Source organism: Helianthus annuus, chromosome 3, assembly GCF_002127325.2.
Source record: "Helianthus annuus cultivar XRQ/B chromosome 3, HanXRQr2.0-SUNRISE, whole genome shotgun sequence".
In the NCBI taxonomy this organism is placed as follows: Eukaryota; Viridiplantae; Streptophyta; class Magnoliopsida; order Asterales; family Asteraceae; genus Helianthus; species Helianthus annuus.
The window spans coordinates 18,440,637-18,460,576 of NC_035435.2; the positions used below are offsets into that span (position 1 = coordinate 18,440,637).

General features: G+C 35.2%; 1 protein-coding gene and 2 long non-coding RNA genes across 5 annotated transcripts; all 3 read left to right on the forward strand.

The window, feature by feature from the left end:
- Window positions 1–2,491: 2,491 nt before the first annotated feature.
- LOC110928716 lies at window positions 2,492–3,962 on the forward strand. 3 transcript variants are annotated; one of them, XM_022171751.2, is made up of 4 exons: window positions 2,941–3,079; window positions 3,182–3,385; window positions 3,509–3,671; window positions 3,735–3,962. In XM_022171751.2, the coding sequence occupies exons 1-4, from the start codon at window positions 2,966–2,968 to the stop codon at window positions 3,743–3,745; spliced, it is 492 nt and encodes a 163-aa protein (XP_022027443.1). In that variant the 5' UTR covers window positions 2,941–2,965; the 3' UTR covers window positions 3,746–3,962. The 3 variants fall into 3 exon arrangements, with proteins under 3 accessions (XP_022027442.1, XP_035843331.1, XP_022027443.1); XM_022171750.2 differs by having other exon boundaries at window positions 2,492–3,079; window positions 3,509–3,962; XM_035987438.1 differs by having other exon boundaries at window positions 2,913–3,013; window positions 3,509–3,962.
- A 3,581-nt stretch (window positions 3,963–7,543) lies between these two features.
- LOC118490151 lies at window positions 7,544–9,595 on the forward strand. The gene is made up of 3 exons (XR_004888367.1): window positions 7,544–8,196; window positions 9,025–9,081; window positions 9,538–9,595. It is a non-coding gene; the product is annotated as an uncharacterized LOC118490151 (long non-coding RNA).
- A 4,317-nt stretch (window positions 9,596–13,912) lies between these two features.
- LOC118490152 lies at window positions 13,913–15,999 on the forward strand. The gene is made up of 3 exons (XR_004888368.1): window positions 13,913–14,565; window positions 15,394–15,450; window positions 15,907–15,999. It is a non-coding gene; the product is annotated as an uncharacterized LOC118490152 (long non-coding RNA).
- Window positions 16,000–19,940: the final 3,941 nt, after the last annotated feature.

Below are 19,940 nucleotides of genomic sequence, written 5' to 3' on the forward strand. Positions count from 1 at the left end.
ACCTGTTCGATCGAACCTACCGTTCGATCGACCAGGCTGTTCGACCCATCATCACTTGTTTCCATTTTACGCGTTACTCATCATTATACTATCGAACTATTTAGGCTAACCCTACTCTCAAGCGCTCCCTTTCAATCCATCAATCAATCGCTGTGAGTATACTCGAACCCTTTTTATTTTAGCACTTTTGGGTGTTACATACGTTACTTATCTAAATCACAATCGAACACACTACTCAATTACTTTAAACCCTAACCGTTATGCATGTATTACGTGACTAAATGAATGCTTGTTGTTATGTTTAAACGTGGAATGCTGTCTACCTGCCTTAACGACGTAGTACTAGAGGTGGCAACAAAAACCCAACCATGATCATTTGGATTATTTTGGGCCTCTTAAAAAAACAAATAAGTCAGATTAGGCTGATGATTTAATCAAGATGGGTTAGAATGGGTTTTAAAATACCCATCTAATTTTAAGATGGGTCAAGATGGGTTTTTACTCTCTAAACCTAAAACACGCATCAACTTCAAACGAATCTTCATAGCTGCTGGCCTGCTGCCTTGCAGCGATTATCCTTTCTAATCTTCATAGCTGCTTCAAACGAATCTTCATAGCTCGCTTCAAACGAATCTTCAAAGCTCTCAAACGAATCTTTTCTGTCTACCTTCGTAGCTGCTTCCAGTGATTATCCTTTCTAATCTTCATAGCTGCTTCAAACGAATCTTCATAGCTCCGCTTCAAACGAATCTTCATAGCTCTAAACCTAAAACACGCATCAACTTCAAACGAATCTTTTCTGTCTACTTTTGTAGCTGCTTCCACCCTCTGCAAACGAGTAAGTTATTGAAATTTTTTATGGGGTTGATGAAATTCAATGTTTTGATTAAGAATTTAGGGTTTTAGTATTCAAATCTTGAAGGGGATGCGTCAAATTTGGAATTTTTTGCTGCTTTTTTGGGTTTTTGTTGATCAGTTTAGGTTTTTGGATATTAAATCTACATATTGTTGAAATTTTATTGCAAATCTTGAAAGTTTTCTATATTTGATGTTGTGGCCTGTGGGTATCAAAGAATGAATTTAGGGCATTTAGTTACAAAATTCTATGGATTTTTACAGTTTGTATATCTAGTGGAAGTTCAAGTGGTTTAGGGTTTTAAATCCCTTTTGAGGGCCTGTAACAAGCTTAAACTACGTGACTAATTGTGCATAAAGACAAGTGGTCAAAGAAAAGAAATGGTCAACAAAAATCATTTGTGCATAAAAAATATTACTTGCTTTCAAAGTTCTTGGAGGTCAAATATCAGAATGTGCTTAGAAAATACAAGTCTTACATAACTATCAAAGAACATCAAACCAAACTCATTATCTTGTTCGCTACAAAAGTCTTTTAGAAAAGATTAAAAGAAGGCTTTTGGTAAAATAAAGTCAAACTGGTGGATAGTGTGTGATGAAGATACGAGTCAAACTGGTCAACTGAATTCATTGTTGATGTCAAGTGGTTTTGGCTGGCAACAGTTTAGTATTGTTGTGTTAACTATGCCTGCTGGAAATTTTCCTTCAGTAGTCAGTACTGTCAATATTTTTTTTCCCACATGGTGAGAAAGTTTTAATTTTTCCAATCTTGGTACAGTCCAGTTCAGTCTTGGAACTATTACACATTGACTTTTTTTAATTTTTTTGATTTTTTTTTTTTTTGAAATTTTTTGAATTTTTTTATTTTTTTTTTTTTTTTGAATTTTTTGACAAAAACCCATCTTGACCTAAACCCATTCTAATCCATCTCTTAATAAACCCATCTTAACCCAAACCCATTCTAACCCATGCCATGCCCATCCTAGCCCATCCTAACCCATTACCCAAACCTACCCAACCCACCCATTTTGCCACCCCTAATTCTATCCCCAAATTTGATATCTGTTTTTGATTTCCGTTTTGTAGGCTTGGAGATATGGACCGCATTTCACAGCTTCCTGATTTCATTGCTCATCACATTCTCTCTTGTTTTGATACATCCGATGGCCCTCCTATAAACCTTGTTCGAATGAATGTCTTGTCCAAGATCTGGTTTCACTTAACCGCTTCTTTCCCCATTTTAGATTTCACTATTTATAAATTTAAATCTCGAAACAGTTTTTTCAAGTATGTTGAGTATACCATCTCTAGATTTTGCCATCTAAATGTCCCTGCAGACAAGCTCAAGCTTTGGGCGAACATCCGCAAGTCTGAAGAACTAGACATTGTTAACAGATGCCTTATATTAGTTCTTAAAAATGGCGTCAAGGAGCTGTTAATTTCTATACCAAAGTACCGTTTGCCTAACATACTCTTATATGTTTCTATGCTGAAATCGTTGACCATATATAGCTGTAAGTTGCCTTCTTCCTTGATGCTTGATGCGGTCAAGTTGAAGTCTTTGGTTTATTTGTTTCTCGAATCCGTCCGTATAGATGATGAAGTGATCAAGTATATCACCAGTGGTTGCCCTCTTCTACAACAATTTGAGATTAGTTATTGCCATGGTTTCATAAGATTTTGTGTTTATGGACACCAAAATCTTCGAACAGTTGGTATTTCTGACACCGCTGTTGAGATAATTGATATTGATGCTCCAAATCTATCTAAACTTTATGTAGCAGGCGTGGATGAAAGAGGGCCACCACAATTGAACTTGGCTACATGCAAAAAAACTAGCATCGTTGTATTACGAAGGCCAAAATCTGAAGCGTCTTACCGACTTTTTATCCGACTTCCCCGTCCTTAAATATTTGGCTTTATTTAGTAGTGAACTGAAGACAACAATCTGAAGTTGTCAAGTCATTCGTTGAGGGCATTGGAGTTAAATTCAAAATTTAATTTGGAAGAAATTGAGTTTAGTACCCCAAATTTGGGTTTATTTGTTTACTCTGATGTTGGCCAGTATTCTTGGCTTGGGATAAGGGATTTACCCCATTTGAATGCATGTATGCGATGCTATCCCGACGCCTCTATAGATGCTCTCTGGCTCCAGAAGGTGAGGCTCTTTTTAAGCAAGAAAAATGGATTCAAAGCTTTGAACTTGTATATTTGCTTGAGAGAGGTGTGTTTCTTTGATCAAACCGTTTATGTATTACTTTGTCATGAATAATTATTTAAAACAACCCCAACACAAAGCTGTATATTCCTTCCATTTGTTTTGTAGAAGTTCATAGTGTTAGAAAAGATAAAGGAGATTGAGTTGCCACCTTACAAACTCGAGCATATTGAGATACATTTTGTGGATAAAGAATCATCAGATCATGCGGCTTTTGTGGATGCAGTACTTTGTTGTTTCCGTCCTCGATCTCTAACCCTAAGATCATCCTTTTCTTTAACTAATTTTGAAGAACAAAGTGTTCTTGTCAAGGTAAAGAGTTATATGTGCTCTCTTTGATTATCTTTTATTGAGTTTCAACATTGTTTAGATTTTGTTTAAACGCATCAATTGCTTAGAAATATTGGCTTTTTTTCTATTTTTTTTTTTTTTTAGTTTACGTACGAGAAGCTACTTGAACAAGAAAATCAAGGCCATACACTGATTCAGATTGTGTCGCCTTACTCTTCCAAAGCACATAGCCAGTTTAGGGGCTTGATGTTATTGCCCGAGCCATTACCTCGTGAAGAAAAAGCAATTAGCTTCATAAAGGAAGAAGGTACACATACTAGTTACTTATTTTTATGTACATTCTTTACCTCACATGTTAATATCCAAACAGAAGAAGCATGAGATCAAAGGTTTGGAGATTTTGTGGTGCGTTGGATGCAGGAGTCTATCAGTTGATTTTGACAAATTCGACTTAAAACATTTATAAGTAATATGCTTTTTAATATTTACGTATGTAGTGATGGTTTTGAATTTGAATCATGACAATGATGTCTAGACTAATCCATGTATTGGGAGCTTTCGCTTGCTTACTCGTCGTTCAAATTATATATCTTTGTCCTTATTTAATTGTTTTCTCTTATCCCGGCAAAAATGGGCAGGCCAGGTCATAATGGGTCAATTTCAAACATATCATACCATATGCATGAGATAGAATGCTACAGATTTAGAAATCAACAGGATATCTATGTAAAGCCCTAAACTATTTATCTCGTAAAATGTGGTTATAAGTGTAATAATATTGCCATTTTAATCTTAACTAACTCATTCATTTGTTATGATTTTTCTGTATTTTTAGCGGAGAGTGACTGAGTGAGGTCTTAGCGGCCAGCTCGCCTGTCTCGTTTAGACCCATTCAAACTCACTCGGCACGACCGTCTTGCAACTCTAGTTTATCATTTTCCTCTGTTTTGTGGGCCATAAGTATTAGCTTAGTAAAGTTTAGCATCTTAGTTAACATGATATCTGTTTTAATGCAGAGAACACATCAAGGGCTTTCTTACAACTTAAAACTAGATTTATCACCCGCCGCAATGCGGCGGAGGATTCAATAGTTATATATCATGTTAGATGAAAGGCAAATGTTTCTCACATGACCACGAGCCTATGTTTAAAACCAAGGAAAAAATAACTAAGTCGATCTCTGACTCGCACGTTGCGACAGACCTATCAAATGGGGAAAAAACGACGCGATGCGATGGACATGTCAAACAGGAAAAAATAGATGAAAAAACGTTGAACCTCACACGCACGTTGCGGCGTGTTAAGTCAGAAATTTAGAACGACACGTTAAACGGAGAACTTATGAAAGATGAAAGGTATATAATAAAGTTGAAAGTAAAAAAAAAATGTTGAAATTAAATTGCAAAAGATGAAAAGTTTTGGATTGAAAGTAAAAAAAAAATTAAAGGGGTTAAATTGCAAAAGATGAAAACTTTTGAATTAGAAGTGAAAAATCAAATTAATCAAAAGGGGTTAAAATACCAAAGATTGAAACTTTAGACTTAAATTGCCAAAGATTGAAACTTTAGAGTTAAAAAATAAATCAATTAAACAAAAGAGATAAATAGATTTAGTTAAATTGATGTTTAATATTATTATTATTATTTAATAAAAGAGATAAATAAGAAAATAAGGGTAAGAAATTACCAGAGAGTGACACGTGTCCAAAAAGAATTTTTGTTTATTAGTATAGAAAGATATTTATGTGTTAATGGCCTTTTAATTTTGTTTAACAAATAAAAAATCAACAATATGAATGTCATGGGATGCTACTTGAAAGAAACATAATACAACCGTTGCATCGCAGATGATTATTACTAACCCTTGTTCCACAGTGCATCATCACAAGTCTACATGGTCTCTTAGCTCAAATGTTTTACTTTTGGAATGCCATACACGTCCAGTGGCGGACCCAGGAATTTTTTTATGGGGGTGCGAAACATTTTTAAAAATTTTAGGCCCCTAAGTACATAAGTAAAAAAATCGGTTGTATCGGGTCGGGTCGGGTCATGCAAGACAAAAGAATATCAAACTAAATTTATATATTTCGCAAACACGTCAAACTTTGTACAAACATAATTAAAACGTCGCCCTACGGGTTTTCATTTTTTGAAATCTATCCAAAACATCATCTAAAGCTACTTTCTTAAGCAAGTCTTTCTCTATATAGCATACACAACTATCACTTAAATTCTCATCCCCAATCCGATTACGCAAGTCGGTCTTCACATTCTTCATTGCCGAAAAACATCTTTCAACGGTTGCGGTTGCGACGGGTAATACGAGAACAAGCTTCAATAAGCAAAACACGCGATCCGAAGTGGCTCCTAAACAAATAGCAACATAAGCAAAACACGCGATCCGATTTTGAGCTATACTCTAACCATCCCTTATACTCATGTTTGTCATACCATTCTTCCTTAAATTTTCTTAACTCGTCACCTTGAAACGTTGTTTGTGGGAATTCGATACCTCTTGGTTGATACGGTCCTCTTATTATATATGCCCTTCTAATCTCATCCCGTTGATTCACGTTATATGATTCTATCGGCTTGCGATCATACGGATCCGAAGGAAGAGTATCCAAATCAATTAGTTCCGAAGATGTATCCACTTTCCTCTTGACAAATCGTGCCATAAAGTCTCTACTCATGGTTCCTATAATCCTATCACAATAAATTGATCCATGACCATAAGTTCATCATTCCATAGCCTTTTTGTTTAATTTTAACTTTCAACCATTCAAGCAATCAAGCCCTAAAATTGTTTAATAACCCCTAAAAATCATCTAAATAACATAATCATTATAAAAATCATCTAAAGCAGTAAAGCAACGACTAAACACAAGATTTTTCAAACCTATTTAAGAATTTTATTACCCCTTTCTACCTTAATATCAAGTAAAATCATAAAAAAAAAGAACAAAACTTACCTTTGAAGATCACCGGTCAGTTTTGGGCGGATTCCGGTCACTTTCCGGCTGTGATCGACCTGGGTTGTTGCTGCTGATGATGTCGCTGGCGCTGGGCAGGAGGAAAAGATCGCTGGGCGGGATGATGATGGGAATTGAAGGGGTGCAACTAATTACTATATATCATATATGGGCTAAAGTTCAATTTTTTTATTTAACTTATTTGGGTAATGGACATGGGCTGCAGATTTATGTTAGGGGGCAGTGGGCTACTCGGCTAATGGGCTGGAGGGCAGAATTTGGTTTGGGTAATTGGGTAATGGACTAGTGTATATAATGTATTAAAATAGGTAGTATTTTTATAAAAAAAACCAAACTATCTCTAAAAAAATGTATAATATTAATCCATAATATTTTCTACCTATGGTGTGCGGACGAAAAATTCCAAGGGGTGCGCTCGAAAAATTCCAAGGGGTGCGGACGAAAAAATCCAAGGGGTGCGGACGGGATTTTCGTTGGAAATTTACAAAAAAAAAAATTTTCCTCGGGGGTGCGCCCGCCCACCTTGGAATGGTGGTGGGTCCGCCCCTGTACACGTCTATGGCATGCCCCGGTTATTGCTCTTTACCTTTAACATAGACGGGCTAAGTTTTGAATAAAATTTATATCGAAATGTAGAGAATAATAAGCATTTATCAACAATATATTTGGAATATACGAAAACGTTGCATCTTAAAAGTTATTAAAGAAAAAGAATATATATGTAAAATTTAAATATAAATATAAAGATAAAAACAATAAAAATTGTAAATAAAAAAAGTAAGTGTGTGGGCAAGTGAAGGCCATGTGTCCCAATAGAAAAAGAAAAATTATTCTTACATCTTGCAATTGTTAAGCTGTGTTTCATAGTTTTTTACTGTTATATTATAAAGTTTCTGTCACTAAAAAAGTAAGTGTGTGGGTGTAACATCCGTCAAAATGGATTCCCAAAATCCTACCCGTTATGAAATTCGGGTCCTAACCTTGAAACGACGGAAATTTTTCGCAAAATAAATAAACGTTAAAGAGTTTATTCTTTAATCTAATTAATTAGGTTATCTAATTATTTATATTTTTAGTTAAATAATTTAATTAATTTTAACAATTAAATTTTTCTTCCCTTCTATTTTAACTTCGTTAGCCATGTTAGATGGTAAGGTTAATTTTAAGAAAAATCCAACTTAAACAAAGTTAGACTAATAAATTTATTGAATCCTCAAGATTGAGGGACCTAAGTGTAAGCTTTCAAAATTTATGTCAAAAAAATAAAATATGTATGTAGGCATAGAAATCCATTCTTTAAAAAGGAGTCAGAGAACACAGCTACCAAAGCAAAAAGAAAGAGTGGTTAAAAGTGAACCATCAAAGCACAATTAAAACTTTGCCACCCAAAATGACGTTGTCCTTCCATCTTCATCTGATTTCTTGCACACATACAAATCAACCACACAACTGGTTTCGACCATCTCTATCTCTCGACACCCCTACAACCCACCTTCACTTCCATGGTTAAACACCACGATGTAGTTCGCCACCCGCAATCAGTATCGGACACCTTCACAACACCGTAACACCTTTCGTTAAGCCTTGCACCCCGCCGGAGAAGGACCGCAACACCTCGGAGTAATCGAGGTGCCTTCGAAGAATAACAAGCCTTCCCGGAACGTGAAGACGACACTGAAGACTTTCGGAGCTTACGACGGAACTCAACCCGTCACCGTCTTGCCGCCGGAACTCGAAGACGTCACGGAGCACGAGTCGGAGACGACCGAGGTTCACAACGGGAATCATCTCGTCATCTCATCGCCGAAGCTGTTCGAATCACGTTGAAGCTTACTGTTCGGTATACATCTCCCAACGATATCTTTTCCTGTGTTCATTCGTTTTGGCATTTAAATTATAGCATCATGCCTTGTTATATTTATAATTTTCTTTAAACATTCTTTGATGCTTTATTATTTTGGTGAAGCATGTATTGGTGGCTGGCCCTTTTAATTCCTTGACCAATAAGTCGTTGATGTTTCATTCATCTATAAACATCTAGAACTAAACAAAAAAATATAATAAAAGAAACAATAACAGTGTTTGTGCGGTTTATTTGTAATGAAGAAGAAGGCTGAATAATCTAATCTAATTTTCATATAAGACAAAAGCCACAACTTTAAAATGGCTTGGTTGCTGGTTATTCAAACATAGAAGGTCTCGGGTTCGATCCCCAGACTTACCTGGTTTTGGGGCGACCCTTTTTGAACTTTAATTCATTTTTTTATGTTATTTTCTTTTATTTTTTCTCTGTTTTAAAACCAAATGATTATTTTCCTTAATTTTAATTGCTTTTCTGTGATAATATAGATCATGATACATACAAAACGAATCCATAGTAATTAAATCTTACTAACCTTTTTTTTCGTTCTTTTTCATTATATTCTCAAACTTTAAAAAAAAACCAACAAATAATCCCCTTTATATATTTCCTTGCTATCCTATAATAACTAATTACCAAATTATTTTTAAACCCTTTTGTAATACTAAAAGTTATTAAGGGGATAAATTATAATTAGTCGAATTGTAAATCATAAATATGAGGAATACTATCTAACTAAAATATTAGGATTATTTATTTTACCAATAAATAATAACAAGTTCGTTATGTGTTACTTTAAATATCTAGGATAACCATTACGTTCGTTCTCTTGGAATTCTCCATCCTTACTCGTACGCAATCAATGTGAGTATACTCGAACCCATTTTTACTTTTAAACACTTTGGGTGCAACATGTATTCTATATTAAACGCACATGACACTTGAAACTTATTTGAAACATACTCTATCTATTTAAACATGAAACTTGTGATACTTGAGACTTTTATGCTATGTGAACGTTTAATCCCTGTGTGTAGTTCCGCCTTAACAATAGTAGCGCTATAGGGGTAATGCACCTCCCCGTTAGTCTTTGGGGTATTGTTAGGAGGAGACATATTAACCTCCCGTGAAACTTTGGGTTAGGTACTTTAACGCATTGGAAACTTGGGCTATCACTTGGACTGCGTAAACTAGCATGGTTGAAACTATTTTAATAAGTTCATGTTGGATATGAGTTTTTATTCTATTATGCTATGTAGACAAACTTGTATACTCGCTCTTTGCTTTTGCATTGAAACTCTATTTTAATACATGTTGCAGGTTGATTATTGAAGTATGGATGATTGATGAAACAAGTTTAGGGTGGACTAGATACACACCTAAATTTATCTATCTTTTTTTGTTATGTTATTTGTTGAAACAATGTTGATATTTCCTTTTTGAATTTGTATGACATTTAGTTTTGAAATGATATTTGAATTTAATTAAATATTGTCACATAGTGTTATGACGTCTCTAGCAATCTTTACACACTTCGTCTCATCCCGATGTTTCCGCTATCGGTTGGGGTGTGACAGATTGGTATCAGAGCCATAACTATAGGGAATTAGGAAAAGTAGGAATGCTTTAACCTAGTCTATAGTTTTAGAGCTTTATTCTCATGTCTTGCTTGAAACTACTTGCATGTTATCTTATTTGCCTTTATTTATTCTCTTGCCATCTTTCAAACATATATGTCACTTATGCGTTAACACTTGACATGCTAAACTTGTTTTATTATGTGTTAATACTTATTCCATCGTTCGATTCTTTATGTGTAATCTTGATTTCTTGGCATATTCCTCTATGTGTTGGTACTTGTTTTATTGTCCTATTCTTTATGTACCGTTCTTGATGTGCATTCTTATGTGTTTATACTTGTTTGCGTATTCCTTTAACATACTCCCCTTTTCTAAAGCATTTTACTCGATTTTTCTTAAACTCGAAAACACTCGTATTGTACAAACGAGACGAGTTTACCAAAATAGGCGTGGAACCCACAATTTGGTAAACGACTTTCATTCTGTTTGATTCTATTTTTGCACCAAATTACACCATTAAGTTAGGAGTGAAATCCACATCTTAATGAAAATTTCAAATTTCAAATTTCAAATCCAATTTCTAGTGGACCCTCGTTAACGTGTCGAAATTAAATTTCGGCCCAACGAGTACCAACCACACTAAGGGTACGAACTCGTCAAGCTAGGGGTGAAACCCGCATCTAGTCGACTAGTCCCACTCCTTGATTTTACATAAATCTCGCCAAGTCTCGAATTTTCGATTGAATTGGGGCATGTAGTAACCGGAAGGGTGAATACCGTTAACCGACTTGTCGGCGAGAGTATACCACCTATTAGGCCAAAGCATGCTCTCAGATTCAAAAGACCTTTCGACCACTTTGGTTAGTCAACGTTCCGTTTTGGAACCACCCAAGTTTTTTTTTATCAGATGTACGCTTTATTATCTTCGATCTTTTATGATGAAACTCTTTCTTGTCAATTTTGAACCGTTTTGAGATTTCACTTTTACGCATACATCATACTATTACTTTTCATATGGTTATACATCACTAGCATGCATAATTTCTCGTAATTTTATTTACATTTTTCTTTTGTAACAACAAGTGGAGACATATCGTCGAGATAGGAGTGATTTCCTTACCTTGACGATTAACTCCGCTTCTTTTTCTCATCTTACAACGACCTCACCAATGGGTTAGGGGTGATTCCCTTACCTTTTCTTTTAATAGCCTATGTTATGTAAACACGATCATTTATACATCTAAATCGTTTATCATTAGTCAAATCTCTAATTATTTCAAAATGCATTGTTTATATGAATGAACTTCTTATCCTACAATCTATATTTTCATATAGCTTACACACGTGAAATTTTAACTTTTCCGTAGACACTTGTTTCTCAATATTCAAAATTTCACGAAATACTACTCGTCAACTTAGTCGGTCTAACAAATCCATTGCCTACGAATTTTGTATTCAACATAACTAATAAAACAAGCTCATCACATATCATTAAACTAGAGATTTTCTATTTTTAATTGAGAATCAAATCAACTTCTTCGCACACACCTATAAAATATTACCAGTATTATTTAAGCATTTACTAAAACTCCTTTTCAAAACCAATGAAACATTTTTCAACAATCACTAAATTCATGTGCCAAATTCCTTTTTCTAAGGATCAATTTTTTTTTTTACAAGAAGCTGTAAGTTTCAAAATTTTCTAACACAGATCATTTAAAACGATGCAAACTTATCTACTTCTAGAACCTTTTCAACCATTATTCAATACGTCAATTTAATTTAAAATGTGTGGGCAAGGAAACTTCATAAGAACCAACCATCTTCAACGAATGTAAATCCTTTTTAAAGCAAGAGTAGCATTTCCTTTCTTTCACAAAGTATAACACACATAACCAATAGATATTTTATACTCTCTTTACATTTATGAACTAGATTCTATATTTCATGTCAACTCAATCTATTTTGATTCTAATTAAACTTCACGCTTTACTCAAACAACTATACATACATACTATCTTACCGTGTTTTAGTTTATATCTCGCGTCAATTTCGCAAATACTACTCATTTTTGTTTTCTTTTATATTCTCCTTACATTCACAAACTAGATTTTACATTCCATGACAACTCAAACTATTTTAACTTCACGTTTTGCGCGAACAACTATATATGCATATCATTTTACACGTTTTAGTCAATATCTCACAACAATTTCACGCGTGTCACTCGTTCTCTTTTTCTTTCATACTCAAAACTTTTGATCTTTCACGCACATAAATTTATGTATTTCGATTTATACTATAAACAAAATCATTATTTCCTACATCCATACTTGTACATTTTATGCCTTCACTTATGTTCACACTTACACATTTATGTTATACTCATGATTCAAAATTCATACGTTTTACGTTTATACATACACTCACAATTATACATTTACGTTGTACTTACATTCATGTTTATACCACATTCATATTCATGTTCAGACATTTTATGTTTTCATTTACATTTGTACAACTTTGTTTACACATATATTCATACACATATATTTTATTCATTCTTAAACCTTCATGTTTTACACCTATATTCACGTTCACATCTATGCTCATACATCTCATGTTCACACTGATACTTGTATTCATACTCATACGCTTTGTGTTTATGCTTATACTCATGTTCGTACTCGCATTTATACTCACTTTCATACACGTCATGCTTATACTTATGCTCACACTCTTGTCATACGTTTTGTGATTATGCTTACATGCGTATTCATAATTAAACTTATACTCTGCTCATGCTTTTTACTCAAAATTTATACTTTCGCACCTATACGCGAGCGAAACCCGAGGGATTCGCTTACGATTGGTCTTATACTATTTGGAACACAAACATGATTATATGTTACATATCTATACACACGCAATCTTATTTTCAGAACTTATTTATACCTTGATTCATACGCAACTAGTACAAGCTATGCGGATCATGCGACGATTGGTATAATCACGGGTGCACACGGGATTATAGTAATGGGCGTGTGAGAATCATAGAGTGTACTACTGCGTATGGAAAGACACGGGACGTAACATGACACCGAATACGAGACGGGCGTAATATGGTCAAAACATGGTGGATACGCCGCTGGTACTTCCTATATATAAGTGTTTTCACCATGTTACCAAACTTTCGTAAAACGTGCCATGGGACATTCAGTGTTTTGTAGACTTTTGGACCTAATTCGAACTTTAAACAACTCACAAACGCATTATATCCGATTATCCACGGCGAGACCTCATTCTTAACATCGCCTTCATTCATTCCGTACTTATGCTATTCTTATACTCGTATTTGTGTATCAAAATCTATCGTTCGCTTTTATACTCCTCTCATTCTCTGTTATTCTTTGCCTTTATACAAACCCCATTCGCTATCTAGTTTGTTAAAACATTCGAATCCTAAGCTACCTCCTTACTTTTAAAACTATCGTTCTATTCCTTAGTCATGTGCAAACACTTTTAACCGTTTCGTACAAATTTTTCCTTCTTAAATACGACACATTCTAATACATCCCGAATTTGGGTTATTCAAAACTTGTTTAAACTTACTTTACCTATAAACGTACTTACACGTTTTACTTATGCTTAACGCCTCAACCCATTTAGGCCAAACACACTCCTTTTACAAAACCTATCATTCCGTCCTTCGAATTTCGTACTTTTCAAAATGTTTCAGAACTTCCAAGTCTCAATTTCAGGCAACCATCCTTCTAACCGAAATGCTTTTCTCCAATATCTTTCTCTTAAATAAATTTCGGGACGAAATTTCCTAAAGTAGGGGAGACTGTAACATCCGTCAAAATGGATTCCCAAAATCCTACCCGTTATGAAATTCGGGTCCTAACCTTGAAACGACGGAAATTTTTCGCAAAATAAATAAACGTTAAAGAGTTTATTCTTTAATCTAATTAATTAGGTTATCTAATTATTTATATTTTTAGTTAAATAATTTAATTAATTTTAACAATTAAATTTTTCTTCCCTTCTATTTTAACTTCGTTAGCCATGTTAGATGGTAAGGTTAATTTTAAGAAAAATCCAACTTAAACAAAGTTAGACTAATAAATTTATTGAATCCTCAAGATTGAGGGACCTAAGTGTAAGCTTTCAAAATTTATGTCAAAAAAATAAAATATGTATGTAGGCATAGAAATCCATTCTTTAAAAAGGAGTCAGAGAACACAGCTACCAAAGCAAAAAGAAAGAGTGGTTAAAAGTGAACCATCAAAGCACAATTAAAACTTTGCCACCCAAAATGACGTTGTCCTTCCATCTTCATCTGATTTCTTGCACACATACAAATCAACCACACAACTGGTTTCGACCATCTCTATCTCTCGACACCCCTACAACCCACCTTCACTTCCATGGTTAAACACCACGATGTAGTTCGCCACCCGCAATCAGTATCGGACACCTTCACAACACCGTAACACCTTTCGTTAAGCCTTGCACCCCGCCGGAGAAGGACCGCAACACCTCGGAGTAATCGAGGTGCCTTCGAAGAATAACAAGCCTTCCCGGAACGTGAAGACGACACTGAAGACTTTCGGAGCTTACGACGGAACTCAACCCGTCACCGTCTTGCCGCCGGAACTCGAAGACGTCACGGAGCACGAGTCGGAGACGACCGAGGTTCACAACGGGAATCATCTCGTCATCTCATCGCCGAAGCTGTTCGAATCACGTTGAAGCTTACTGTTCGGTATACATCTCCCAACGATATCTTTTCCTGTGTTCATTCGTTTTGGCATTTAAATTATAGCATCATGCCTTGTTATATTTATAATTTTCTTTAAACATTCTTTGATGCTTTATTATTTTGGTGAAGCATGTATTGGTGGCTGGCCCTTTTAATTCCTTGACCAATAAGTCGTTGATGTTTCATTCATCTATAAACATCTAGAACTAAACAAAAAAATATAATAAAAGAAACAATAACAGTGTTTGTGCGGTTTATTTGTAATGAAGAAGAAGGCTGAATAATCTAATCTAATTTTCATATAAGACAAAAGCCACAACTTTAAAATGGCTTGGTTGCTGGTTATTCAAACATAGAAGGTCTCGGGTTCGATCCCCAGACTTACCTGGTTTTGGGGCGACCCTTTTTGAACTTTAATTCATTTTTTTATGTTATTTTCTTTTATTTTTTCTCTGTTTTAAAACCAAATGATTATTTTCCTTAATTTTAATTGCTTTTCTGTGATAATATAGATCATGATACATACAAAACGAATCCATAGTAATTAAATCTTACTAACCTTTTTTTTCGTTCTTTTTCATTATATTCTCAAACTTTAAAAAAAAACCAACAAATAATCCCCTTTATATATTTCCTTGCTATCCTATAATAACTAATTACCAAATTATTTTTAAACCCTTTTGTAATACTAAAAGTTATTAAGGGGATAAATTATAATTAGTCGAATTGTAAATCATAAATATGAGGAATACTATCTAACTAAAATATTAGGATTATTTATTTTACCAATAAATAATAACAAGTTCGTTATGTGTTACTTTAAATATCTAGGATAACCATTACGTTCGTTCTCTTGGAATTCTCCATCCTTACTCGTACGCAATCAATGTGAGTATACTCGAACCCATTTTTACTTTTAAACACTTTGGGTGCAACATGTATTCTATATTAAACGCACATGACACTTGAAACTTATTTGAAACATACTCTATCTATTTAAACATGAAACTTGTGATACTTGAGACTTTTATGCTATGTGAACGTTTAATCCCCGTGTGTAGTTCCGCCTTAACAATAGTAGCGCTATAGGGGTAATGCACCTCCCCGTTAGTCTTTGGGGTATTGTTAGGAGGAGACATATTAACCTCCCGTGAAACTTTGGGTTAGGTACTTTAACGCATTGGAAACTTGGGCTATCACTTGGACTGCGTAAACTAGCATGGTTGAAACTATTTTAATATGTTCATGTTGGATATGAGTTTTTATTCTATTATGCTATGTAGACAAACTTGTATACTCGCTCTTTGCTTTTGCATTGAAACTCTATTTTAATACATGTTGCAGGTTGATTATTGAAGTATGGATGATTGATGAAACAAGTTTAGGGTGGACTAGATACACACCTAAATTTATCTATCTGTTTTTGTTATGTTATTTGTTGAAACAATGTTGATATTTCCTTTTTGAATTTGTATGACATTTAGTTTTGAAATGAAATTTGAATTTAATTAAATATTGTCACATAGTGTTATGACGTCTCTAGCAATCTTTACACACTTCGTCTCATCCCGATGTTTCCGCTATCGGTTGGGGTGTGACAGTGGGCAAGTGAAGGCCATGTATCCCAATAGAAAAAGAAAAATTATTCTTACATCTTGTAATTGTTAAGCTATGTGTTATTGTTTCATAGTTTCACTCTCATATTATAAAGTTTCTGTCACATTAATGTCACATAGTCATGGATTTTTATTTACTTTTTTCACCTTTAGTGTGTAATGGTTTCACAGGTTTTCACTATAGACAATCCACTAAAATAATATTTAAATCTAATAAGCATTTAGAAAAAAAGGAAAGAAAATGTTTGATTAATTGAAAAGGACAGGGCCACCACCATCTTCTCCCCTCCCCCTCCCCTCCATTGTATGTTTAGTTTTGTTAAAGTGCATGGAAATTTCGAAATCCTTACATTAATTTGTGTAATGTAAGTTGTAATGGGAACCCACGTATTTTTAACAAGAACCCGTGTATTTTACGTTACGTGATTCACTTGGTGTTATAAACCTGTGTTTTTGTTTCACATTTTTTTCCTGGTTTTAGTTTTTTTTTGGGTTGCTATTTAGCATGTTTTTACGCCTCCACCTATGGTAGCACGGTTTTATGCCCCCGCACTGCAAAGCCAAGCCTGGGCTTAATTCTAGTAAAATTATTGAAAATAGAAAAGGAGTTGTTAATAAGATTTTATACCAAAAACTGAATTAACTGAAAACCAAATTATCCAAAAACTGGTTATCAGTTATTTTTTATACCTTCATTTAACAAAACTAACCAAACCGAACCAATTATATTTTCATATATTTATAACTTTTATACCTTCGGTTCATGTGGATTAGGATCACATACAAAGGGTAAAATAAATAAGAAAGGTAACAAGGATTCTAGACCATTGATCTTAGATTTAGTGGGTTGAAATTAGTTTTGGGAAAAGAAAATAGCTAAAGGGCATGAACGAAATCTTATAACAAGGTTTTGGCTGGCAACAGTTTAGTATTGCTGTGTTAACTATGCCTGCTGGAAATTTTCCTTCAGTAGTCAGTACTGTCAATATTTTTTTCCCACATGGTGAGAAAGTTTTAATTTTTCCAGTCTTGGTACAGTCCAGTTCAGTCTTGGAACTATTACACATTGACTTTTTTTTAATTTTTTTAATTTTTTTTTGAATTTTTTGATTTTTTTTGATTTTTTTGACAAAAACACATCTTGACCTGAACCCATTCTAACCCATCTCTTAATAAACCCATCTTAACCCAAACCCATTCTAACCCATGCCCATCCTAACCCATTACCCAAACCTACCCAACCCACCCATTTTGCCACCCCTACGTAGTACTATAGTTTGGACTCAGCACCCGTTCACACGGGGGTTGTTAAGGACAATTACTTGCATGGATTACGGTGGTAATCATGTATTGCGAACTGTCTCGGACAGTCAACCCACAGTCATTGGTATCGATAGATCCATGTCGATAATTAACATGCTTCGTTTTCCTCTGTGCCCGTGCTGGTTATGCGTAAACGATTTCGAACTCTATATGCTATAATCAAACTTGTATGCTCACCTTTACATTTCATGTATTGACTGTATTTTAACGTATGTGACAGGTGTTTAAGGTGTTTACTTGCTAAGGAAGCGAGGCTAGAATAAAGCTCTAGAGCCCCCCAACAAATAGTTGTCTGTCAAGATCAAGCTAGGGGTCTTTAGAACAAACAAACAATATTTATTTTATATTTGAATCTGAGTTGTCGGAACAGAATATTTGACTGGTTGTTATCTGTAATAGTTTGTTTACTATTTAAGGTATGGTATGGGACGTATTATATAAATTGAATAGTGATAATAGTTGTTATGGAAACTTCTGGACAATCTGTTTCGCTCAGTGCCATGCCCCGATGATTCCGCCATCGGTTGGGGTGTGACAGATTGGTATAAGAGCCATAACTATAGGGAATTAGGCTAGACACGACCTAGTCCGGGTCGCTGTCTTAGAGACCTAGACTATAGTTAGGAACCAACAGACCAAGCTTATGTGCTATACCCAGCTATTTCTCACTATCACTGCACTCGAATTTTCAAATAAAGTCAAGCGATTTAGTTAGGATTAGGCGTGAAAACCGCAAACTCCCGACTAAATTACTTGACCAATGCTGATTTTACCAATTTATCAATGATTTCCTCATTATTTTCAATAACGAATGAGGAGAATTATACCAAATCAGGAGTGAAATCCATATTTTGATGAATAATCTCCTCTATTTTATTAAAGGCTCAGGAACAAAGGTTGTTAGGTCAGGGGTGAAACCCGAACCTTGATAGCCATTTCTGACCTATTTGGTTTTACAAAACTCTCACCAAAGCCTCGACGGACTCCAACGACCTGAACTCGCAAGCATGACCTAGGGAATGCGTGTTGAATGCCCAAGAATCGAGGCAGAAACACGACCCCGAAAGTCGAAATGTGACGACAAGTCTATTGTGAATAGTCGAATCGCTTTGGGTAGTCAACGTCTAATAGCCGCAGACAATCTATTTCTCGATTTTATGTGTTCCGATTCTGAGCCCGCAGCTGTTACTTTGATAATTCGTCGATTTTATATGTTTTATGTGTATATATCTGTTTATGTGTTTTTAGAGAATTATTCGATTTTTGCTATCACTTCGATCGACACACACGACTCATACTGCTATTCTATCCCAAGACAATAACAAGACGCTGCAATCTAGACGACATTATACCACACGACACGCTATACGACTATACTATACGATGCTACTCAATATACTATACGCGACCAAAACATACGAACGGCACGCGAGCTTTGAATGATAAGATCTTGAGTCAGTCAGAATACTCTATGTGCTTATAGGAGAATTACATGACATTAACTGCCTCTGTGATTAAATATGTATGTGCTTCTGTGTTTATATGTCTCTGTGCTCTACGTGTCTACGTGCTTATGTGCTTCTGTGATTACGTGAATCTGTGGTTATGTGCCAATGTGTTTATGTGATACGTGTTTCGACGTGTTCCTAAGCTTTAGTAAGTAGTAGACGTGTGAGGTGAGTAGGGTTGTAAACGAACCGAACGAACACGAACAAGGCCTTGTTCGTGTTCGTTCGTTAAGGGAATAAATGTGTTCACGAACGGTTCGTGAACCCTTACCGAACGAGATTTTATGTTCGTGTTCGTTCATTAAGGAAATGAGCGTGTTCACGAACGGTTCACTAACACAAACGAACACAAATAAATTTGGCGAATGCGACAGAGGATAAAGGTGGATGGCCCAGAGAGTAGTGTAACAACTCTCATTAAAATTAATAATTAGAATGTTAATTATCTATTAAGAAAACCCTAATTGAGACACCCAAGTGATTCTACACAAACCCTAAAATTTTCAGAATTTTCAGAATCAGGATCAGGGCCCCTAAAACTCAGGGGGGGCAAAACCCTAGTTACGATTATCCTCATAAACTATTTGTAAAATTCGAAAATTGAAAAACTGTCGACACAGCAAGCCTAGTTACACACGTAGCTACCCTATGAACATAGGTTACCACTCGCGTAGCGCGACACCTATAGGGGGTACCCCTCGCGCTACGGGACGGTGTCAAATTTCGGGTATAAATAGAGGGGGTTGGGACTTGAATTCTGTCTTTGGAACGACGTAAAATTGAGTTACGTAGAGCGAATTATCACAGAAACAGTCCAACACACACACACTAATCACGAGGTGCTGCCGCGGAACAGGGTAATTACTCGATCGCTTTTACGATTCAGTTTCCGGAATCAATACATTCAAAGAATGTCTAAGTGCCGCCCACA